Raw genomic sequence first — 27,332 nt, 5'->3', positions numbered from 1 at the left:
ACTCACTCCCTTTCTGAGCACATAATGTATAACCTTTGCCCCCTATCAGAATTTATTATTTATAACCCTCGCCCCCTTTCTGAGCACAACATGTATAACCCTCGCCCCCCACCTGAGCACATAATGAATATCTCTCGCTCCCCCTTAGAGCACATCTTGTATAACCCTCGCCCCCTTTCTGAGCACAATATGTATAACCCTCGCCCCCCACCGCAGCACATAATGAGTAACTTTCACCCCCCCTCAGAGCACATCTCGTATAACCCTCGCAACCAACTCTCGCACAATAAAGAACAGCGTACTCACCATCCCGGCTCATGCCCAGCTTGAGGCACTTCTGCAGGCGGCAGTACTGGCACCGGTTCCTGTTGACCCTGTCCACGATGCACTGCTTGTTGCGCGGACACTGGTAGTTGACTACTGCGGACAAGAGAACATGACGTCACGTCGGGTTTGAATACTTGCAGCAAGAGAAGATCTCAATTTACTTGATTTGGCTAAAATTTTCCGCAAACAAACAGAACACATCTAACTCTTAAAAGACGGTGCTAGTTAAGTACCTGGAAGTCTAGGCATTTACAGGACTTATGACTTGTCATTTAAAAAAATATATTTTAAATTTTTGTACATAATGGTATTTGTACATTGGCGGGCTTATTGCCCAATGGCAATTTCTTACAATTAACCAATAAAATAAAAGTTTAATTTATTTGATTCAAATGACAAAACATATTCAATGGAAAATATTTTTAAAAAAGCAAAATATATATTAAATAGAAATAACTGTATTTGTATATTAAATACCTTAAATCAATACTATTACTCAATAGGAAAAAGGAAAAAAGAGTAAAAAGGAAAGGAGGAGAGATTAAGGAAGAGACACAAGATGTTTATTTAGACGTGATTTAAACAGAGATACTCTAGTAACATCTTTGATGGTGGATAGGAGATGATTCCACAGTCGAGCCGCATGGACACTATATGAGTAAGAGAAGAAAGAGGAGTTGAGTGCCTCGAGAATTAGAACGAAGAGGTAAACCATGGACTGATAAGCGTTGACAGAAGTATATAGGAGCGTTAGGACTAGAAGTACATTAAAACGAAGTGAGAAGGAGTGATAGTCATTGACTGGTTTTAATGGCCATATTACACAACGTGTAACATTTTCCATTCTGAGTATGTTTGAATATCCACAAGACTTATGACCTGTCATTGACTAGTTTAAGTGGCCGCTTCACACACTGTGTAACATTCACCATTTTCCCTATATTTTAACACCCATGTTCCTTCAATTCTTCCATCTCTGGATGTGTTTATCAGATACATATTTATTAGACCTGCATATTGACTTGTTTTACCAGGAAACACGTGATTTTTTTAAAAAAGGGAAATTTTTGCGGTCTTATGATTTACCCAAATATTTAATTTTGAAGGCTATTTTCAACGAGTTGTTAATAACTCACTATTAGAAAATGGGAATCAAGTTGGGGTAGGGTAGGGTTCGAACCACGGACCTTTGAGCCGTGAGTCCGAGACACTAGCCACGGAACCACAAACCGATTCATATGTTGACTTTGTACCTGCAAAGTGAAAGCCCTCTTAGCGTATATGGAGTCATAGTCCATTGATAAATGATTTCATCCAAAATATAGAGCAACGACTCCAAGAAGAAACTCAGCGTTTTCTACTGAATACAATACATTATATTTTGCAAGAATATATAAGTATTGCACATAAAACGTACGCTAACATAAGAACAACTTTCAACAACAAGCTCTAACCCAGTATGTAAAGTGGTCACTTTACACACTGTAAAATTCACCATTCTGTCTTTATTTGAACATCCATATTCCTTCAATTCTTTCATCTCTGGATGTGTTTATCAAATGCATATTATTAGACCTACATATTGACTCGTCATACCATGAAACGCTTGAATTGTATACCTTTAGTAAATAGAGAAATAAATATACGCAGAATGGTGAATGTTACACAGCGTGTAAGATGGTCACTTAAACCAGCCAACAACATGTCATAATCCCTGTGGATGCCTAGACTTCTATATTCCCTTCTCTAAAATGTTCTTTATCTCTGTTCTATATATATTTAATGTTTAGTATTACTAATATTATTATTGTTATTATTGGAGCACATAAGGGAATTTGCTTATGTGTGCCCTACTTCAAAGTTTAAAGTTACTGTAATATTAGTATCATTTAGCCTCTTTGAAAATAAACAGAAACAATTAATACTAAACTAGGTACTACCAGAATACACACTACATAAACACCACATCTTATACACATCACTCCATACACCTCACTCCACGCACTACATTTCATACTCACAACAATAAAAACACAATCACTAGTAAATTCACACAAAGCACAAATTCTTCTTACATCTTGTTGTACTGTTAGATAGTTGTTTCATATATTGTGTTGTGTACGTAATTGGTGCTGTGTTAGGTTTATTTTTTGTTCGTAATATTGTCTAGATTTATATTAACATAGCACTGTGTGCACAACATTAAAATTAAACAAATAAACAAATAAACAAATGTCAAATGATAGTAATACTGAATATTTTTTTAACAATTTTTTAAAGTACTAAAGTTTTGATGTGATTTTATATTTAAGAAAAAATCATTATACAGTAAATAGTATACAATTTTGAAAATTTTGAAATCCCAAATTTATTGTTATATAGAAACACTCTTATTCGGGTCTCCTGGCCTGTTGTGGTACAAAAATAAAATAAAATAAAATAAATATTGCTATAACTTTTAATGATATTTTTGTGTTTTATTTCCTGATAAATAATTAACTGTCTAGCATATGGGCATATATCTAGAGATATTATACAATATAAAAGCATACAAATAAACTACACTACATATAGAAAATAATGTTATTATTTGATAAGATTGCAAATCTATCGATTATTAATGACAATGATATAATTTTTAATTTCTAGCTACAAGGTTCAAATCCAAAAATACGTCTCGTAAAAATCGGGATTGTAGAAAAACGACGGGTGTGTGAAAAACGCGACATAGTCTTTCTTTTATATTTGATCTTGAAAAGATAATCTTTATTATATAATTACAAATACTTTTTTTCCACGTTTGAAAAATGCAGAATACTAGCGGACCCGACAGACGTTGTCCTGCCCGAACGTTCGCTTGCCTGCTATTAGCTTGGAAAAATGCTTTTCATTGATAAGTAGGTACCAGGTAATTGTTTGTGATTAAATTCCAAAACTAAAAATTGTTAATATTCAAATATTGAATTTAAGTAGGTACCTACCAGGGGCGAGTGAGGTTTTCGATTAGGGAAGCAATTGATTTATAAGTAATTGACAAACTAAACACTAATATTAACATATTACAACAGAGATGAAGAACATTTAAGAGAAGGTAATATAGAAGTCCAGGCATCTACAGGGCTTATGACCTGTCAATGGCTGGTTTAAGTAGCCACTTTACACACTGTGTAACATTCATCATTCTGCCTATATTTGAACATCTATATTCCTTTAACTCTTTCATCTGTTGATGTTTGTAAAGTTAACAAACTCAAACTCAAAATATTGTTGATAAATTACCTGGTCCATGAAGGAGTATAGAAATTGAAATAATAATATTTTCAGGCGTTGCCTAGTATGTAGGTGAAATAATTCAATTAGATGAATCTCACCTGCATAAATAAAGGTTTCAGCTATTTAGCTTCACAAACATCAACAGATGAAAGAATTGAAGGAATATAGATGTTCAAATATTGGCAGAATGGTGAATGTTACACAGTGTGTAAAGTGGCCACTTAAACCAGCCATTGACAGGTCATAAGCCCTGTAGATGCCTAGACTTCTAAATTACCTTTTCTTAAATGTTCTTCATCTCTGTTGTAATATTTTATTTTTAGTGAAATCAGGATAAAAACGGACACAGCTTGTACTGACACCTAATTAGAAAAATTTGTTTTAATATTTAAAATAGGATACGGCTAGTTTTGCGCGTGTATGACTCAAGTTACATTATAGATAACCGTATTGTTATGTATAAATAAAAGGTATATTGCGATAGGTGATAACGCTATCGGTCAGTGACTGTATGTTGCATATACAGGTATTATTGTTCGTACTGTACCTAGGTATCTATACGTTGAAATTACAACTCACTGAAAATTATCTAATTTACGAAAATATTAAAATCGACGGATTTTATGCAGTCTTGAAATGAAATAAACTTTACAATGTTTGAGTTAGTCCAAATGCTTGCAGACTGGCTGGATTTTCTCGCTAGGGAGTGATTCATATTTTAACATTTTGCAACAGAGAGACAAAACATTATTGAGAAGGAAATACGGAAGTCTAGGCGTTTACAGGGCTTATGACCTGTCATTGGCTGGTTTCAGTGGCCACTTTACACACTGTGTAACATTCACCATTCTGCCCATTTTTATACATCCACATTTTTTTATTTTTTTTCCTTTACTTAAATTTATTTATTTATAAACACGGCACGCAGTGCCTTTTACTCAACTCTTCCATTTGTTGTTGTGAAGTATCCTCTATCATCTTGTTAACCTTAATAATAAGTTAAGGAATGCTATCTTTGTTCAGTTTTTTGTAGTTTACTTTTTGCTGTTACATGTTTTATTAATTGCCATACTTACTCGTAATTTTCTCAATGTATTATTATTGTGTTTTTTCGATTCTTATTGTATACTTTTTAAAATCATTCTTATGTTGCTGAAATTCCACTCGTTGGTGCGCTTTGTAGCTGCAAGACTTTTTGTGATGTTAGCTATCATATTATTTAAATCATATTATGTAAATATTATCAACTATCAAATATCAAAATTTAGTCAATGAGGCCTAGCATTTCAACCGTCTGTGCGCTCAGTAGCTGCAAGACTTGTTGTAATCTAACTTCTATTTTTATAAATTTGTTTTTATTTCGTTTTTTTAAATATCTCTTGAACTCCAAACTTCATTGTCAAATAAAAAAATTGTAAATAGGGGCTAGATTTCTTACTGTCCATGCTGTCCATGCATGTAGCTGCAAGACGTGCTGTAATCTAGCTCCTATATATCATAATTAGAGACGAGGAACTAGAATCCCAACCGTCCATACGCTCTGTAGCTGTAAGACGTGCTGGGATATTTATTGATTGTACGGCGCCCTTGAGGTGATTTTCACAAAAAAGGCGCTAGATAAGTTATCCAAACATATATATATATATATATGCGGGTGATATTCATCATCTGGCTCAACCAAACCATATACTTGGCAACGCCTGAAAACAATTTTCCAATTTTTATACTTCTTCTTTTACCAGGTAGTTAATTCAACAATATTTGAGTGTGTCCAAAAGCTTGCAGACTGGCTGGATTTCCTCCCTAGGGAGTTATTCACATTTAAATTTATTGCAAGAGAGAGGGAAAAAATAATATATATGCCATAAACTTTTTAATAATTAAAAAAGGAATGGCCCACGCTCAGACGCTGAAGCCTTTGTGGGCATTTTTTGTAAATAATGTTATAGCTTAATTTTATGATGTATTTTTCTGAAGTTGTTTTTGTAATTATATTTCTATGTAAATAATAAATGTATGGAAAAAAAAACAAATGAAAAAAAAAACATTCGGTACGGACTACGGAAGTGTGTAAAGTAGCCACTTAAACCAGCCAATGACAGGTCATAAGCCCTGTAAATGCCTAGACTCCCATATTCCCTTCTCGAAAATGTTTTCCCTCTCTGGTACAACAAATTAAATAGTTACTAACTTATTATACGTATATTGGTTTCTGGATAAGCCCAAACTCCAGCCTATCTTTCTTCAAAACCGATGTTGAACTGATTCAATATTTTTGATGAGAACATCATAATATGAAGACCAGATAACAGAGGAATACTCAAGGTGCGGTGAACTAGGGAACAGAAGAGTTTAAAAGGGTTTTTTTTATTGATAAAATGAAATAACATCAAGATACGTCTTTTTGTTTGAAATTGTATATGCACAAAATATCATTTACGCCACGTTTTATTATAAGATACGTCGCCAGTTTGTTAGATATTAAATTATCGTAAAATTCCAGTTACACGATAGATAATTTCAAAAGCATCTCAAGATTATAATGAAATAAAAACGCATGGTTCATTATCTATGTTTTATTTTCTTCATAATTGTTTTTTTATGTGTAAATGCACTAGCAAAAAAAAAAAAAAAACTAATTTTGGTATCCAAAACAAATTATGATAAAACTGAAGGGGGCCAAGGCTCGATTTAAGCTGTAGCGCCATAAAAAAAATTAATTATGTAGAGTATTTTGTCAATATTGACGTGCAGAAGTAAGCAACCATTTGCTTTTTGTAATTTTTAATTTTTTTAAATTTTATTCGTTCTAAAAAAATATTTTAATGTGCCAATATGTCTTCTTGCTCATACTGATCATCGTGGTCTCGGATGTGGAAGGGTTTAATGAACACCCTGTATCGATAAAATAAATAGTTAGTAAACAAAAAGTGAATAATCAGGATATTAACCATACTGACCGCTACTCTGTGACCGCCTGAAGAAGCCTTTGCACCCCTCACATGTGATGACTCCATAGTGAACTCCTGAAGATTTGTCTCCGCAGACTTTGCAGGGGATTATCTCGATCTGAGCTGTAAAAAAAAAATACTGTTAGATTTATTGCGTAAGGGAATAAAAATTTCACATATTGCTCTCCTACTGTACTTGGCGAACGAGGGGGGAGGAAAATTTACAACATACATTACAACAGAGATGAAGAACATTTTAGAGAGGAAAATTTTGTTTTTTTTTTTTTTAAATTTTTATTCATATTTTTTAAATTTTTTATTTATAAATTTCATAAAAAGTACATGTTTTTGTAAAATTCAAAACATATCTACTTTTACACATCTAGTAAATGTTATCACTGTAACTCTCCAAAAAAAGAGACTAACTCTTGTGCTTGGAGAGTGGCTTACACTGTTTTAGTTGTTTATTTATAAGAGTTTATATAATTTTAAATACGAGTACATGAAAAAGAAAAATAAAAACATACAATATATAAAGAAAAAAACATAAAACAATAATACATTCATACTAATTAAAATTGAATTTTGTTTTTACACGAGTACAAAAAATTTCTTTGGATTAGCTTCAAATTTATTTATTGATGTATTATTTTTAATAGTTTTTAGTTCATTAGGAAGATTATTATAATTTTTTACACCTTTGAAGACAAAGCTATTTTGACCATGACTTGTATGGAATTTAGGAATTTTAATATTATGTTGGTATCTGAGTGACTTATTCATTTCAAATTCTTTTATTTCAACAAATAAAAATACAATATTACAACTAAATACAATTTTTTACATTAATCAAATACATATATTTACATTAGCGTTTCCCATTACGTAAAAAAAAACAATACTTTTCTTGAAAACTTGAATTGTCAGACCGAAGATTTATAGCTGATTTGTTATTCTTATTTAAAATAATGAAATCAATAATTGAAGGCCCTGCTCTACTTAAACGTATTTAAATTCGAATACCTGGTAGGTGCACTAGAAATAAAGAATGATTCTGGTGAAGCTCTTAGCCCCTCCCCTTCTTAATCCCCCCCCACTCCCCCCACATATTCTGCGACATATCACTTAATATTATTAACATAATTTTAGTGCATGTTTGGACATGGTGGTATTTGCGTTCCGTTAAACTCTTTATTTATGTATTTTTAAAAAAATACTTTGTATGATACGATGACGGTTAAGGAGAAAGTGTATTTTAGTATTTGCATATTGGTGTATTGGCTGTCCTAATGGAGAGACGGGTGCGTCTCAAAACCGGATGACACGAAAATTCGGTAAGAGGTTTAAAAATTCGGTAAAACGTTCGGTTGGTGGCTTCCGTGGTGTAGCGGTGAAGACGCTTGACGCACGCACGGAAGGTTTTGGGTTCGATTCCCGGAAAACACAAAAGTTGAATGTGATTTTTCTTAAGCTTAGGTGTTCTGTGCTGTAATTCACCACTGTTATTGGGCCTCCTGGACTGTTGTGGTGCAAAAAAAACTAATATTAATTAAAATGTTTGACTACAACTAACTAACTAACTAACTAACCATCACGCCATTTCCCCGGAGGGGTAGGCAGAGAGGATAGAACGCCACACCACTCTGTCCTGGCACACTTCCTTTGCTTCCTTCACATTCGTACATCTTCTCATGCACGCACGTCGATTATTCCGACTTTTCGCATGACCACTTTCAAGAATTTGTTGTACTCGATCATGCCATGTCTTTCTCGGCCTTCCTCGACTTCTACAACCAGACACATTCGCATCATAAATCTTTTTAGCCGTTCTTTCATCATTCATTCGCTCCACATGACCGAACCATCGCAAAAGACCTTTCTTAATTTTGTCGATAATGCTTAACTCAGCCTTGCATTCTGCTCAAATTTCGACATTAGGGCACCTATCATACATTGTTTTTCCGCACATTCGCCTGAGGGATCGCATTTCAACAGCATTCAGTCTACTTTCGTCCCTTTTTTTCCAACTCCATGCTTCGCTTCCGTACATTAGGGTTGGTACCAGAACTCCATTATGAACTGCTAATTTAGCCTCTTGCGATAGACACTTATTTGCTACGACAGACTTTAAGGCACCATTAACTCTGTTACCGGCACTAACCCTCCTTTCAATATCCTTGTCCATATTTCCATCTCTAGTAAACATACTACCCAGATATACAAATTCTTCGACCTGTTTCAAACTATCTCCATTTACTACAATCTTACATTCAGTCATAGTTACATTTCTTTCAAAGACCATGACGTTCGACTTTTGCACATTCATTAGCAAATCACTCTCCTTGCACACTTCGTAAACCTTTGTAACCAAGGATTGCAGTTCCTCTTCGCTGTCAGCTAGGAGGACTGCGTCATCGGCGTACAGAAGGCAACTGACAGTTAGATTACTCATTTTCGCTCCCACATCCATACTTTTCAATTCTTTCATACATTTATCCATGTATATGTTGAATAACCACGGTTTGACTACAAAGTTATTATTAATTCTTTGAACTTAAATAATATCTTCATTATTATCTATCTAAGGTATTTAATATTTTATGCATGCGATATGCACTCAGTATTATCATAGATAGACATTTTAATGCATAATTGTCTAGCTTTATATAGGCCACGAACTGTCTGCCTCAAAACTCGAGACATAAAGTGTCTACACACGTTTTCCAAATAGTAAATAATGTATATTGTAATAAGTTTAAATCCCATATTACTAGTGTCGAAGATTATTTTTATAAAATTTAATTATACTTTTGCAATGTTTGTATTCTTTTTTTATACAGAAAAATGTTCCCTCACCGAGTGTCCCGTGCCGAGGGAAACATTTTACAATAAGTAAAACATGCCTTAAATTAGTTTTTTTATTTTTTTTATTTTTTATTTATTAATAAAACATATAAGACATGAATATCATGATATTATATTCCCAGGAGTTGTACGAGAAAACTCATTTGGGACGGTACATAAAAAAAATAGTTCATTTCTTGTAACAATACATAGTATACATTTAAACAAATTTTAACAATCTATGAACTTAATATTTAAAAAGGAAAGAAAACATTTAAACAATCTGTGAACTTAATATTAAAGGAGAAAATAAAAACATTCAAACATTCTGTGAAATTAATATTAAAAAAAAAGAAAAACATTTAAACATTCTGTGAAATTGATATTAAAAAAGAAAATAAAAACATTTAAACATTCTGTGAACTTAATATTAAAAAAAGAAAAGAAAAACATTTAAACCTAAAACACAATATATAGACTATTCACAGAAACTGAGCTAAAAACTATCACTTTCAAAAAGATTCAAGAAATAGGTCTTCATTTCTGGTCTTTGAGATTTACCACTCGACATTTCATTTTTAAGGTCATCAGGCAGTTTATTAAATTGTATACGACCAATGTATTCCAGAGACCTTTTGCCGAACTTCGTGGAACAAAATTTAGAAATGTGAAGATTTTTTGCATGTCTTTAAGAAAGTGAACATAATTTCTTACGGTATATAAATTTTAAACTTAGAATCAGTCATGAATTTTCAAATATCGATTTTTTACTAAAAACATTAAATTTGTTAAAACTTAACGATAGAAGGAAAATTATAGACCTTTTAAATTTATTCAAAATTGTAAATTCAATGTGGGATTGCCCTGAACTGTTATCTCTCATCAACTTCAGGGTGCCTGGAAGAATGACTAGACAGGTGCCACCGTTTTGTAGCAACAATTCACGGACAGTGTATACTTGTAATGCAGTATTAAATAGACTTCATGAACTCGGCAATAGTTATTCCCACGTATCTGATATATTTAGTGTAGGGTATTGTTCCCATAGAACAAACCTTTTGAACTTTTTCAAAGATGGTGAATGGTAATTATATTTATTTATTCATGCATTTCATATACAGTTTTTTGTTCACTTTGCCTAGCTGTGTGAAACAGTACTTATTATTTTCTTGTTGTTTTACTGTAGAATGTTTTATTATTTAATCTTTCTACTGAATATACTGTATAATTTTTAGGTTATTTTTTAAAATTTAAATCTTGTATAACTTTTGGTTTGATTTTTTTTTTTTTATAAATATTGTTTTTAAAATTCATGTTTTTAAAAAAACGGGAAAAAATATTAAGCCAAATATGTTAATATTATAAATGTTTATAAAAGGCAGATTTGCCGTTTCTGTTAATAAAATAAAATAAAATAATAATAAAATATAAACGTTATTAATCTAATTAACTTTATCATCATTAACATTCAGAAGGATTTTGGCTGGTTTGATAGTCTTGCACAAATTAATATCTAACTGTATAGATGCCCATGATATCCTTGCTCAGATAAACCTTAATGTACCTCGCCGTAACTTGCGTACCAATCCTGTCTTTGTTGTGGAACATTATAAAACTAACATCGGATTCTTTTCCCCTCTGCCGAGGATCCTCAGAACAGTGAACGAAATCTCACTAAACGGTACTGTCGATGTGTTCCTACAGCAAGGGCAGGCATTTAAGAAGCAAGCGGTGTTGTCTCTCCTGACTCGCGATGTCACACTTGCCATTTCCGCCTAGATTATGCTATATACATATCTTTGTTAATTTGAGTAGATTTTAAGAATGTTTAAATTAAGTATTACTCATAATCCCAATCTATTAGGGATTACTTACTTGTTGATTGGCATAAAAAAAATAAAAATAAAAAGCTATACAAACTAAAATAATCGTAAAAAACATAAACAATTTATCTGCCATAAATCTTTCCAACAGCGTTTAAAAAGCTGATAGCTGTATAGTTTCCGCAATCCACCCTAAACCCTTTTTTCTTGTGTAGAGGCATAACAACAGCTCTCCTCCAATCAGAGGGAGCGTATTCTTCCTCTAAACGTAGGTTAACAAGCTTATGTAGCCATACAAAAATTATTTCTCCAACCGCCTTTATAAACTCTGGAGCAATGTTATCATAATAAAAAAATAAAATGAAAAAAACAGCCAATGACAGGTCATAAGCCCTTTAAATGCGTAAACATCCATATTCCCTTCTCAAAAGTGTTCTCCCTCTGTTGCAACTAATTTAGGTAAAAAAATAACTCGTGTCTGGACCATCTCTAACAAGGAAAACTTAACGCATAAATGGCTAAAAAAAAACATCCAAGTTTCCAGCGAACGGTCTACGTTTCCAAGAAAATATACCCCTGATATTTAAAAAACGTTTTTAAATCGAATCATGCGTTATTATACTTGGAAAAAAATAATTAAGTACATTATTAAGGAATGTGCGGATCAAATCGACATTCCAATCGATCGATTTTTTACTAATAATATTTTTAGTATATTGGCTTTTGACAAAAATGAAAGTATGACTAAATGTCCAATCCAAGGATAGGATTGATTTGGAAATGAATATTCATAAAACAAAGATTATGAGTCCAACAGGACGAGACATTTTCATTAACGATAATAAAATCCAAGTGGTTGATGAATACATTTATCTAGGACACAAAGTCAAACTTGGTAAAGATAACCAGAAAGCGGAGTTACCAAGAAGAATAGGGCTTATAGCTTTTTAGGCTGTGCCCGTGTCAAGCCATAATAATTAACAAAAAAATACAAAGTAAAATTTATTCGATAAAATTATAGTGACATAAGATGAAACAAAATAACAATCCGGAAAAACACGGTGGAAAGAAAATTATAAGATTCCAAAGAAAACAATCTAAAAAAGGTAATCAGATATAAATATTAAAATATAAATTATACAAATTTAGATTAATGATAAATGTTTAAAGAGGCTATAAAGAAATGGATAGTGGAGCTAGGTAGAAGTAAAATGGATTGTCTCATTCACCCATACCAATATTGAATAAACTGCTCCACAAGTGTATAGCTTATTTTAGGTTTTTGTTATTTTCATTGTGTGTTTTGTAACATAAATAATGTAAGATGTACATAAATACATTGTTTTTAAAATTGTCTGAATATTTGTTAATTATCTTTGTTTTTAAAGTTAATATTCTTTATTTGTTCTCAAATGTAATTTCAAAAAAGTAAATTGTTATGTGTCCTCATCACGGGAAACCCCAGTGAGGTCACATTATTTTTATTATTAATTATAGTTTGTAAGCGAAAAATATGAAAAAAATAAAAAATAAATACATAATCAAATAAACAAAATAATAGTAAAATAGAGTAGTAAAAAAAAATACACAACTATAGCATCATTGAAATCAATAGAAAAAGAATATATATATAAAAATATAATTGAAATGATAATTACGATATGGTTTATAGAAACTCACTCTATACTATATGTAAGAAATAGGAGTGATAAATAAAATGCCAAATAAGAGTAAGTACTTATAGGGCAAACTTAAATATATTTTTGAAAATAAACAAGTCCCTATATGCTTGAAAAGACAAGTATATGAATCGTGCATATTGCCGGTGACAACATATAGACTAGAAACCATGTCTTTAACACAAAAAAGTAGCCAGAAATTAAAATGCACGCAACGATCCATGGAAAGACAGATGCTCGGTGTATGTCTAAGAGACGGAATAAGAAATGAAGAAATAAGGCGCCGAACCGGAGTCGTGGATAAAATGGATCGTGCAGCGAAATTGAAATGGCAGTGGGCAGGACACTTGACGAGACAAAATGATGGCAGGTGGACACCCAGAATAATAAAGTGGAGATCGCGGGCAAACAAAAAGTGTTGGAAGGCCACAGAAAAGATGGGTTGACGACATTGCCTCTATTGCCGGTAAAACGTGGATGATGAAAGCGGGTGATAGGAAGGAATGGAGACGTTTGGAAGAGCCCGCCATCCAGCCGTGGAGAAAATAAGGCTGCAGAAGAAGAAGAAGAAGACTAAATGTCATTCTTTCATTTCTGCTTATAAAACATGTTTTTTTTGCACCACAACAGGCCAGAAGGCCTAATCACATTGGTGAATTACGAAAACATAGATAAACTAACTGTATTACAAAATAAAGCCTTTAGAATCATTTTGAAAAAAAACAGATATACGAGGGTAAAGTCGATGGTAAATGAAATGAAATTATTAACATATAAACAAAGAATATTTTACAATACAATGATATTTGTTCATAAAATTATAAACTCTAATAAAAAAACAGAATTTTGGAAAAAAATTGATCGGAACCAGCATGAACACAATCACAATACTAGAGAAAAGAACAAAATTAGACTTCCATTTATGAAAAAGGCAAAGTCACAAAATTCAATTTTATTTAAAGCAATTAAAAAGTATTACGAAATGGAAAAAAATATTTATGAAGAAAAAAACATATCAAAATTTAAAATAATGGTCAAGACATATGTGATAAACAATTTATAAATTAAATATATTTGCAATGTTATTATTAGAACACACATAACAATATGTATGATATGTGTGCCCTATTTTAAAATTTAAATAAAAAAAAATAAATAAAAAAAAATTACGGCCCAGTAGAAAAATCGCATTTAATTTTTGTGTTCTCACCGGGAATCGAACCCGAAGCCTTCCGTGTGTGAGTCGAGTGTCTTAACGTTTACTTATTTATTTATATATACGCAAAATGGGCATTTTTAAGGACATATTTTGGCATAGAAAATTATTTTTTTAAAAAGTAGAAAGACACAATGGTATATAGTAGACTTGGTGGGAGTTGAAGCGGGAGAGAGGTGTTTATAATTAAATTTGATTCAGTGATCGTTTGAAAGAAGACAACATGTTATCAAAGAAATTAAGACTGGTATGTTTGTTGGCAGACCTAAGAAATTGTACATGTATATAAAGTGTTAAATAAATAAATGTTGATTTTAAATTTTATGCTATGTCTAGAATAAAGATAACTCATTCAAAGCTTACAAAAAAACAAAAAAAAATGTGGGAGTTATAATGTTAAATGTTGAAAGAATAAAAAAGTTTTAAACGCGATTATGAATGTCGATAAATCGAATGTGATGGTTTTTGAAAGAAATGAAAGTATGAACGATTGTGAAATCACTGTGAATGGGACACTTAAACAGGTAGAGGAATTTGTGTGTCGGGGAAGTGTGTTTACTAGGGATGGAATGACTGCGAAAGATATTGAAAGGAGGGTGAGTGCCGGAAACAGAGTGAACGGTGCACTTAAATCGACCTTGACAAATAAATGTTTGTCGAAAGAGGCAAAATTAGAATTTCACAATGGAGTCCTGGTCCCGACGTATGGTAGCGAAGTATAGACTTGGAAAAACAGGGATGAAAGTAGGCTAAATGCTGTCGAAATGCGATCGCTCAGGCGAATGTATGGTAAAACTATGTACGATGATGCACACATGTTGAGATCCGTACATTATGTAAGGCTGAGACAAGCATTATCGACAAGATCAAGAAAGGAGCTCCGCGCTGGTCTGGACATGTAGAACGAATGGACAGCGAAAGAACGGCTGAGAATATTTACAATGCGAATTTTGATGGATGCAGAAATAGGGGAATACCGAGAAAGACATGGCACGACCAAATCCAACAAATACTTGAAGATGGATGTCAAAAGTCGGAATAGTCGGCGCGCGTGCATGAGAAGACGTACAGTTATATTATAAGGAAATACAATTAGAAATAAGAGAGCAAAAAAATATTATTTCATTTAAATGTCAGTTAAAAAAACATGTGTTTAGCAGATAAGTTAGTTTTTAAAAAGTAATCTTATTCGTGTTAGCTTTATGGAAGTTTTCTTTTTAAGTGTACGTATATTGTTTAGAAATGTTAATAATTTTAGTAGGGCCAATTTAATAGGTCACGTTTGACACTTCAACAAAATTCAACAATATAACCTTGTAAGGGCGGTAATAAAATATTTTTTATTTTTTCGAATTTAGAACTGCACAATTGCTTAACTTTTTTCAATTACGATAACATATTTACTGTAATAATGACAAAAGAACGTAATTTTACTATTTACTTTCACTAATAAACCATTCTAAACATAATAAACTTTTACTGTTCTAAACGTCGTTACAATGTTGCATCAATAAACCCTTTTTCTTTTTAAACACTAGAGATGTTACCCAGAAAAATCTAATGTTAATATTTTTTTTTAATTATGTACTTATCTTATTTTGTTCCTTAAATTTACGATAGAAAATAATAATGGGACAGGGATTCGACTTATGATTTTTAAAATAAAATTACAGTACTAAATTAAGTACTATTAAAATTAAGTACTTTTTCATAGTAAATTAATTCAATTCACATATTTTATGTTTGAAGTCGGAATCGATTCATTCACTTTAATCGACGTTTTTAAGCATGTCACCTCACTATGAAGCTAAAACCGACAAATGTCAAATGTGACCTATTAAATTAGCCCTACTATAGTATATGTTTTAATAATAATTAGATATAAGTTAATATTAGGACATTTATTTATTTTGTTTGTACTATTTTCAGACTAAATAAAAATAAAAATAAAAAATAAGATGTATGAATGTAGAGGAAGCGAGATCTGTATGCAAAGATAGAGTGATGTGGCGTTCTATCATATCTGCCTACCCTTACGGTGAAACGGCGTGATGGTTTGTTGTTGCTGTTTGTTTCAATGACTTAATGCGTAACACAAAAAAATAGAAAACTTTCCTATGTCTTTAAGTCAATACGTAACATCTTATATCTACTTAAACTCAAGCAACTATATTTTATTTTATGTAATTCAAATATAACTTATGGCATAATAGGATGGGGAGGCATCAATAAATCAATATTAAAATCTCTCGAATCTGCTCAAAAATCAACCATTAAAATCATTTTTAAAAAGCCCTTCAGGTACCCCAGCGTCAAGTTATTTGAGGAATTCGAGATCTTAGATATAAGACAATTATATATTTTTAGAATAATAATGTTTGTGCAAGTAAATTATTCAATCAAATTCCAAAAAGAACACTCCCACACTACCAGAAGTCAAACTAGAGGATGGGTCATGGGGTCTATCACAAACTCTGAATTCGGGCAAAGAAATTTCAGGTTTCTGGGCCCGAAAATATTCAATATGTGAATGAAGATCTACAGAACATATCGTCATGGCTAAAGATAAATAAATTGAAATTAAATGTTAGTAAAACAAAATATATGGAAATAGGTAATAAAGCACATGGCATAACAATGAATGTAAATATTGATGGTAAAATTATTGAAAGGGTTGATGAAATGAAATACTTAGGAATTATTCTTGACTCCAGATTAAATTTAACATCACACTTTGAATATATACATAAGAAAATTTTAAAAAAGATTTTCTTCCTAGGAAGAATTCGAAAAAAAAATAATAAAAAGAGTGCAGAACTTATATACAAAACAATAATTGCCACTCATTGGGACTATTGCTCTACTATATTATATTTAGCTAACGAGGGAGACATAAACAAGTTTGATACTACAAAATAGAGCAATGAGAATTATACTGAAAAAAAGCAAATATAATAGTGTTGAAAAAATGAGAAAACAATTGAACTGGATAGGAATAAAGAAAAGATTATTGTATAATGTATTTGTATTTATATATAAAGTGTTTAATAATCTCATGCCAAAGTATTTTATAAGTGAAATTATATTAAATAGAAATGTACATAAATATAGGACAAGAAATAGAAATAGGATAAGACTACCACTTAAGTAAAAAACAAAATCACAAAATAGCTTAATGTATAAAGGGTTAAAACTGTATGATGAGATGCCTGAAAGTATGAAGAATGAAAGAAAACTTACGGATTTAAAAAAAAAATGTTATGTTTATTGTAATAATGTAGTTATGTAAGAAATATTTGTTATAATTGTAAATATATTAGTTAATATACAATGTAATATTAACTAACTTAAGTAAATAAATAAAAATAAATATGTTACCCAAAGATTGCAAAACCATGACCCAGATTCAATTTAACAAATTTGTAAAAAGTTGGTTACTGGATTTAGGTCGAGAAAAATCGGAAAATTTACTAAAAATAAATTCCTAATAAATTAATATTGTATAACTGTTTAGTATATTAACAAGTTGGTAGTAATGTAATTGTTTATTTTTGCATAAAAATGTCTGCCTTAAAACAGGTTGCACCTAAGTTAGGCAGACTAGACATGATCCAGAGAAATCTATTACCTAAGTGTTTATGTAGTAGATAAAGTTATTGTTATTTTTGTTAATAAACTTTGATTATTATTATTATTATTATTATGACAGTAAAGCCCCTATGTTGCATAAATGTATGCGCGGTAAGCCGCGTGTAATAAGAAGATCAAAAATTAAACTGTCGTAAGTGCGCGTACGCTGGGTGTACTGCCGCGTATTCCGTCGCAAGTGCGCCCGCCGGCGGGGCACAACAGTGGAAATAATCGGTATCGCGGCGGGTCGTCGACCCGCTCGGCCAGTTCAACGAACGACCTACGCGAATCTCCACTGGGCTTCCGTGTTGTTAACCCAGTGAGTCCGCACCCCGGGCCCGAGGCTTAACCCACTTAGCGACGACTCGCGACACGGCGCCCAAAATCGCCCGGCCGCGCGACCCCCAAACCGCCGCAACTCGAAAAACCGCTTTCGAGAAAAACGCAAAAAAAAATTAAACAAGATAATGGAAACATCTCCTTTCTCTTCTTTAATCTCTCCTCCTTTCCTTTTTCCTCTTTCCTCTTTTTTCCCTTTTCCCATTGAGTAATAATTTTGATTTATGGTAATTTATAAACAAATACGTTTATATCTATTTTTATACATCTTTAGCTTTTTAATTCTTTTTTTCTATTGAATATGTTCTGTAACTTGAATTATAAAAATGAAACTTTTATTTTATTGGTTGGTTGGAAGAAATTGCCATTTGGCAATAAGCCCACTAATGTACAAATAACATTATGTACAAAAAGTAAAATAAATATAATAAAATTATTTCGTTGTAAGGCTGAGATCTTAATTTTTTAAAATTTATTTATAAGGAGGAGAGATTAAGGAAGAGAAATGAGATGTTTCTTCAGGCGTCATTTAAACAGAGATAATGTAGTAACATCTTTGATGGTGGATGGGAGATGACTCCACAGTCGAGCCGCATGGACACTATATGAGTTAGAGAAGAAAGAGGAATTGTGGATGGGTATTAAAAGAGTGCCTTGAGAATCAGAACGAAGAGGTGTCCCCTTTCACGTGACAAGAAATAAGTATTTATTCCATCTGCCAATCTGTAGCACTGACTATGCACAACAGTCTTTCCTCTACCGTTCTTACTCTGACTTAATTATTACAAATAAATAAGGACTTATTATTTCTGGCTGCGGTACGATCCCACTTGCTATTTAATGATGCTCACACTTACACACACCTGAATACTTACTCCCACACAAATACACACAAACACACCTCTACTCTTACTCTCATACAAAATACACATAAAAACACCGTTTTGTTGTACCGCAATTTAATATTCATAATTTTTATTTAAAAACTTCGCTGGTCTGTCTTTGAACCGCATTTTTTTAATGTTATTATATCATTGTCGACTTTTTGTTTCTGTAAAATTAATAAATAACTAATCTAATCTTTATTTTTGTGTACGTAAATTAATTTTAGTTTATTTTATTACATCTTATATGTTCTTATTTTCTCTTTTCCGTTCTTTAAAAAAAAAACGTTTTTTATCTTTAACGCTAATTTATTTTTTAACTCAATCTTTTATTTACTTAATCTTAATTATAACTTAAATTGATTGAATTAAGCTATACCCTTATTCTATATAATTTATGAAAGATGGTGGAGTTATGTAATTGAGGAAATGTTTAAAATATGTTAGCAATGCTTACTTACAAATTGTATGTATTTTATGACTTCCAAATATTTTTTTGAAAAACGTTTTTCAAATGTGAAGACAGGTAAATGCATAGATTTTCTTATTATTTTATTTAAAACGTTGACATTTTTTATACGTTTATGGTATTATATAACCTTTATTTCAATTCAATTTCAATTTTATTTATTTATCATATATATGTACATTACAAAATGGAATATCGTAATTCATGCATAAAGAAACAATGAAAATAAAAAGGTAAAATTAGGTAAATATGTGTAAAATATGTCGGCGGCCTCCGTGGTGTAGTGGTCAAGACGCTAGACTCACGCACGGAAGGTTCCGGGTTCGATTCCCGGTGAGAACACAAAAAATAAAAATGTGATTTTTCTCAAGCCTGGGTGCTCTGTGATGTAATTCACCACTGTAATAAGGCCTCCTGGCCTGTTGTGGTGCAAAAAAAAATTTTAAAAAAAAAATAAAAAAAAAATTTAAATGTAAAAATAACACATGGGTATACATAATATCCAGAGAATAACACGTTAAAAAAGTGAGAGTTAAAAATGTCAATGTCTAAAGTAATATTGTTCAACATAGAGATAGCCCTTCCAACACGCTTCAGCTACTGAAGACCAAAAGTTGCCCAAAACTAGTGAAAACGCAGTAATTAAACATAATAGTGCATTTTTTTTACATTTAGTGGCTTCTAGTAAGTATTACGGTCTAAAATGCAGTATTTCATAAGGTTTATTGTGTTTTAGTTATTTTTTGGAGAAAACTAATGGCAGATTCTGCTTTTGAGCATAAATAGTTTAAATTAAACCACACACTTTTTTGTAATAAATAAAATATAACCCTTTTTTTATTTAAAAATAATCAAGGTAAAAATATTTTTTTAAAACCGTATTTTAGTTAGTATTTTAATTATTTGCGGGCTAAAAAAATGACGTTACTGCATGGGTAGGTATTTGATTTACAACCTTCCAGGTATGATACTCCAAACGGTCTTGCGGCCGTAGAAAACACTTTTATCTCGCACATTCACATACAAAATACGTGCGTAAAACACTTTTATCCCACGTATTTTGTATGTAAATATGCGAGATAAAAGTGTTTTCTACGGCCACGAGAGCGGTTCAGAATACCACCGCAGTTGTAGCGAAAAATAGTAGGATTTACTTATAGCAAATTAAACGCTAATTACGAATAAATAAATAAATCAAAAACGACGAAATGTGAATTGCGGCGGTTTAGACTCGGCGTGGCAGTTTTATGTTTTACTATTTTGAAAACGCTTAGTTTGACACGTTTGAGAGATGGGTACATTTTGAAAAATGTTTTTTAAAAGTATTCGTTTTAAATGAAGCAACAGGTTAATGAATACATAATTATGTATTGGTATAAAACCAGCTAATTCTTAAAAATCGGCAGTCAAAAATAATCTAATATATTAAAAAATCGGCGGTGTAAAACGATATGTTCAAAAAAGTATTTGGCAATGATAAACAGTGTCTTAAATTCATGATAACGAATCCGCAACAGCAAATAATCACACAGCTGTGTAGAGAATGAATTTTATCATGTTATTTTTATTCGTTTAATTTTAGTTGACAGTTCGTCGGCAGTTCATATCAAACTTGATGTGGACTCGAGTTGGGCTGACGCACTGGAGTTGGCCGTCGACAGAGAGTCCTGAAAGCAGTTTGTAGATACTGGAAGCCATTTGCTCGAACTGGAGCGGACATGGAATGATGATGATTACGATATTATTCAGTAAAATATGTACCCGTAGGAATTAAAATTAATTTTAATTCTATGTCGGGGCGGATGAGGAATACAATTCTGAGGTTCTGGGTTCGATCCCTGGCAGGGCAGACGCAAAATATTCGTTTTAGGGTGGTTCCACACCGCATTATTTTAATGTTTCTGGACTGGCTCCTGAAACGTAAAACTGACCACCTCGGCTTCTTTATATTTTGTTTAAATTATCAATGCAATTACCTATGCACTACTCGATGCGGATAAGGAAATGGTTATGACGTGTTAATTTTTTATTTTTTTTCAATGATTACTTTTTTTTCCTACGATAATTTTGTTTTTTTTATTTTTTTTTTATTTGAAAATTTATTTATAAACCCATACGGATTATTACATTCATATTACATAAAATAATATATACATTTTTCATTTATACTCTGTTGTTCAAGATAATATTTTTTACATCTTTTGAAAAGAAAAAAGAGTCTTTTGTTTAGTTTTGTCTGGTAGTTTATTGTATAATTTCAGTCCCTGGTTCATTAGTCTTGATTGTCCTTGTCTTGTTTTAGAAAGTTGTGTATGGTATTTGTCTGATATTCTCGTATTATGTCCATGTTGACTACAATTTTTTACTAGTTTTAGTTCTTCGTCTACAATTACATTAGTGGCTAATTTATGGATAAATTTTAATGATTCTAGTTGAAAGAGTTCAGTTATATTTAATTGTTTAGTTTTTTTTTAAAGTTCTCTAGTTGCAGTTAAATAGGGAAGGTCATATACTAACTTTAATATTTTAATTTGTTGTCTTGTAGTCTGTTTATGTCATTTTGATATCCTGCTCCCCATAATAGTTGCGTATAACATATTTTAGTTTTTACATAGGCTTCATACATTAGAATTTTTTCCGTTTTTGGAATAAAATTTTTGATTTTTAAAAATAGACTCGATAATGTCGCCACTTTGCTAATTAAATTGTTGATATGAATTGTCCATGTTAGTTGTCTGTCTATTGTTAGTCCTAAGTATTTAACATGTTCAATTTCAGTAAGTCGTTCATTATTTATGTAAGCATCTACTTTATGACATTTTTTTCTAGTTTCAAAATGGATAATATTGCATTTTTTTTCATTAAGTGTAAGTAAGTTTGTGTTTGTCCATTTAGTCAACATAGTTAGGTCTTTGTTGCATTACGTCGTCATTTGCGTGTTGACGATTGGCGAACTAAAACGTGCTTTGGGAATATATACAATTTTAAACAGCTTTTAAATTGATTGTATTAAAATTGAATTTCGGGTATCTCAACTTTTTCGTTTGTCCTGTCGCCTAACGCGGAATTCCTTTATCTAAAATGTCGATAAAACAGGCGCCGGTGATTCTATGTATATCAGCGTACACAAAACAGTCGCAGCCGGTCGGTAATACAGTACTGTAGTGTAGGTTGATTGCCCTCAAACGTCATGCGCGCCTGGTGCTCTGACGTCACCCGCCGACGTTGCTGTGACGTCAGAGGGCCTAAGAACAGTCTAAAAATAAAGAGGGTTTTGATACCTCGTAAAGAGTAATAGGCACGCTTTTATAAGAACTTCGCTCTGAATATTTCGTTAAGCATCTTTCGTGATTAATTTTATCTTCTGGTTTCAATCTCCGGTTTTTTCCCATACAACTCCACACCTGTTTCTTCCACGCCGTCCTTTAACTGGCCATATGACGTCGTCTAGCTCATATCTTCTTTACTAGCTACTCTCGAGGGTTCGTCGTCTACGTTTCATGCCCTGTACTGTTCCATCCAATACTTCTACTGGTTTTTTTTTAATCCCCAGGGTTAGTTTTCAGCTGCACACCTGCATTTCCTTCATTTCTTATGGCCCTTTAACTGGCCATATTATGTGTAGTCCATATCTCCTTTACTAGCTACTCTCGAGGGGTCATCTTCTATTACGATTCGTACCTTCTACCGGTTTTTCTTTCGCGTTTATTTTTCAACTACACAATTTCATCTCCTTTTCCATTCTGTGCGCTCCTTTTACTGGGTCTAAATTCAAATTGAAAGAAGCGATTGAGATTTAAACACATCCTAACAATATAAATAGAGAGTCATCCTGGTATACATAAATAAATTGGTGAAATGTGTAGACTGTGGCACGATAAATTCCATTTAAATAAGATTACGTTAGGAGAAATACGAGGGTTGATTGATACACTCCACCTCTGACCCATTTCAAGGTGGATGAGAAAAAGTCTTTGTACCTTAATTTTGGACGTAGTTCCTCTGGAATTGTATGCACTTCTTCCAGAAATACTAGTAACGTTTCTAAAGCGTCCTGGTAAAACATTTGTCCGGCCTCTGCCAACAACTCGTCTACACAACATACGAGTATGACCTCACTATCGTCAAAAAATATCAACGCACGTTCCTTGAGTTTCGGGAATAGCTGGTAGTCACTGGAAGCTAGTTCAGGTTATTATGGGGGGTGTTAAATGTTCAACCAATTCAAACCCAGATTCGTGAATAGAAGCCATTGACTCTGACGCCTTATATGCTGGAGCATTATCCAGCATTTTAGCACTGAACGGCATTTCGCAGCGGTACTTGGTACTTTACACATTTTTTTTAAAATTTGTTTAAAAGCCAATCAACAGGCTTAAATGAGCCCTAACAGATTAGCATTAATGAGTAATACTTAATCTAAACAGTCTTAAAGACTACTTAAATTTACAAAATGTATAATTAGCAAAAGATATAAATATGGCATAATCTAGGCAGACATAGCAAGTCTGTTCTCGAGAGTCAGGAGTGACAACACCACTTGCTTCTTGAACGCCTACCCTTTCTATAGGAACACATCGACAGTACCGTTTAATAAGATATCGTTCACTGTTCTGAGTGTCCTTGGCAGAGGGGAAAAGAATTTGATGTTAGTTTTATAATTTCCTACAGCAAAGACAGGATTGGGACGCAAGTTACGCCGAGGAACATTTAGGTTTATCTGAGCAAGGATATCATGGGCATCTATACAGTTAGATATTAATTTGTGCAAGAATATCAAACCAGCCAAAATCCTTCTGAATTCTAAACTGAAGATATGAAAGTACTCTAGACATATTAGGCTACGTAATGCATAATAAGCTTGACTGGCTAACTCGAAGTAGGTCAAAGATGAACCATATAAATCAACCCTCGTACAAATCATATCACTCTCACCACGCGGCAATGCGATCTGAAACGAGGTGAGCAACACACGACACAATAACCCAGAAAAACTAAGCTCATATCCCCTTTTTAGATTAGATACTTTGGTTGCGGAGTCGAGGTCATCCTTTTTGCCCCGCGATTTGTACCCTCTTCGGTTCCTTCCAAAACAATATGGAAAAGATTTTCACGACACCAAATTAACGTCCTCTAGCATTGATTTAGTGTTTAGTTGAGTTTACTGTAATAGAAGGAGCGGCCTATAATTAATTTTTATTATACATAATGACACACTAGACAGCATTAATATGTCATACTTAAGATTTAAAATACTCGCACAATAAAAATTCGTGGAAGTTATCAATTGAATGGGCAATATATATTATAATAAATGGGTCAAAATAAAAATTGACAAGATGTTACACGTAATATGATTACTCTATTGATAATATCGTTTGAAATGTTGAGAATCTACCATTTTCGCAATATGAATTGTACATACTCGTATATGCACATGCAAGAAAAAACATAATGAATACTGCTCTTTGATTTTGTTGAGTAAACGGAGAAAAGAGAAAGTTAAAGGTTAAGCCGATAACAAGAACAGTCAGGCAGCTGAACATGATCACTTTGGAGATCGACATCTTTCACATTAGTTAAACATTGTTTAAGAGGCAATTACTCTCGCTATCTCGGATATCTAGCTCTTGCTCGAGAGTTCTTGGCCAGATGTTGTTCCAATTTGATGCCTCGAATATTTTGTTTTATTTGTTAAGCTTTTTTATTTGATTTAACGATTCGAAAGGGACAGTGGATTGATGTCTAAATTGTCGAAAAAAGACTCTTAATCAGATTAATAAACTTAACTAAGTTGTGTATTCAACACTGAAAGAATACTAGCGTAATCTCAGTAATAAAAAGATTAAGAGGGTCCTAGAAATGAACCCTGCGGTACTCCTTACAAATATCCTAAATAATGTATTATAAAGCATTTTTACGCCACACACGAGTTGAGTATTAGTTGGAACACAAGTTTCAGGTATTCAGAATTACCCGTCATCGGTGTTAATATAAGTTTATATCTACACTTGATGATGGGTTATTCTGAATACCCGAAACTTGCTGTGTTTAAATTAATATTGAACTCGTGTGTGTCGTAAAAAATAAAAACTGATTTAATAATAATATATTTAAAATGTTATTCCACAAAGAAAATGGTGAAACAATAAATACTATCCAAAAGAAAGTTTGAAATGTAAATCTATACAGCTCTAAAATTGCATACAAATTTGTGAAATCTTATATAAAAATATTTGGAAAATCACATTTATAATATTTAATGTGATATAATTAAAACTGTCAATTTTCAAGAAAAAATAAAATAGGTAGGGCTCTAGAGCTGATCCTTGTAGTACTCCTAATTATATTAGTACATCAACAATCTTATTATTTTGGATTAGTTATTGAAATAAACGAAAGTAAACTGATTTCAGAAATACTGTTATTTTTTTTATAAATAAATAATAAGAGTAGGTCCTAGAACTAAACCTTGTGGTACTTCTACTTTTTACACCCAAAAAGAGCCATGTTCCGAGATCAACGTGATGATAAACCCCTAAGATGTTCCCCAATTTTTCGAAAGACATAATCTGGAGGCGCGTGCAGAATCGTTGGTGAGGATCTAAGGCACATTAACTTATCACAAGAGGTCGAATCGTACATGTAATATGCAAAATAAATGATAACAGGACACAACATGCAGTGATCTCTTATAGTGAAACGGATGGCCTACTTATGTCCATCAATAGACCAGGTTATCATGAATGAGGACTTTGTGGTTCCCTCTTCCTTAAAGGGTCACAGCCTAAATTCCCTCCCTTTTCCAACACTAATGAGATAAAAATGGCCAAGAAAAGAATTCCACTTCGGAAATATAAACCTCGTACATGATAAGCGAGATCAATAATATTGCAACTCACGTACGAAAGAAGAAAATACGTATTTTTTCGATACTGATGGAATGAGTCGACGAAATGACCAATTACCTCTTATAGAGTTGAGCCCCTTCTTATCCACAAACATTCCCGTCGGAGTTGGAGACCCATAGGACGCCTCGCTGGGCGGAGGCGTCGTGCTGTCCGCCACCGAGGCCACTTGACTATGGGACTGCCCTGGCACGGACTGTCCCGTCGGGATGGAGCGTCCCGCCTGGACGGACTGTCCCGGCAGGCCGCCATGGCCCGGCAGACAGTCGGGCGGCCACTGGGAGCCGAACAGCTCGTGATACTGGCTAGGATCCATTCTCCGGTCAGGCCGGAGCTGTTATCCACCGTCCCCTCAGCGGCATGGCGGCCGGTATTAATTGTGATAAATTCCCGGTCTCCAGTTGACGGAATACCACAATGAGCGTCTTCACCACTTCAAAAGACACCTTTTTGGTCTTAGAACAAGAACTTTATACCTGATTCGTTTCTTTTCCTGTTTGTATCATATTCAAACTTCAAAAAACAACTACTTTCGCTACTACTTGTTAATTCTCTATTCAACTTCAAAATCACGTTCGAATCTTCCAAAAACTCAATTTTGGGTTAGTATTACTTTTCACTTTACAATTCACCAAAATTTTAAATAAAACACTGATTTTTTGTCAATTCCGCACAATTTTTATCATTATTAAACTTATTTAAACGTCTTGATGCACAAAATGATACAGGAATCGGATTTACACAAATAAACTGTTTGCTTCGTTTTTCATACGAAAATATAAAAATTATGCCGCTTTGAAGATCACAGATTTAGTGCCGTTTTTTTATTAAATTGCTTAAAAAATCTTCAGGTATGTTTATATTATTAAAAAGTTATCATACTTTTTTATGTTTTTATTATTTTTGTGCGATTTATTTTACATTGTGGTCTTCCGTATTTTTAAAACTGTCTAAACGTTACCGGGTTTCATTGTTCAGAATATTGGTTT

At 32.6% G+C, this 27,332-nt stretch overlaps 1 protein-coding gene across 1 annotated transcript in view; it reads right to left on the bottom strand.

Annotated features, from left to right (window-relative positions):
- Hr3 (nuclear hormone receptor 3 ROR-beta) overlaps positions 1 to 27,306 on the bottom strand; it is a 65,780-nt gene extending 38,474 nt beyond the window's left edge. The window contains exons 1-3 of the mRNA XM_088240367.1: positions 26,404 to 27,306; positions 6,561 to 6,674; positions 307 to 420 (exon numbers count right to left, since the gene is read on the bottom strand). Coding sequence (XP_088096493.1) covers positions 307 to 420; positions 6,561 to 6,674; positions 26,404 to 26,659 — 484 coding nt within the window. The 5' untranslated portion in view covers positions 26,660 to 27,306. The remainder of the gene's footprint in view (positions 1 to 306; positions 421 to 6,560; positions 6,675 to 26,403) is intronic.
- Positions 27,307 to 27,332: the final 26 nt, after the last annotated feature.

The sequence above is a fragment of the Micrasema longulum genome, unplaced genomic scaffold, assembly GCF_059751315.1.
Source record: "Micrasema longulum isolate JH-2025_06_02 unplaced genomic scaffold, ASM5975131v1 h1tg002438l, whole genome shotgun sequence".
Taxonomy (NCBI): Eukaryota; Metazoa; Arthropoda; class Insecta; order Trichoptera; family Brachycentridae; genus Micrasema; species Micrasema longulum.
Note: the sequence above shows the minus strand (reverse complement) of the source record. Positions and strands in the feature narration are given on the sequence as shown.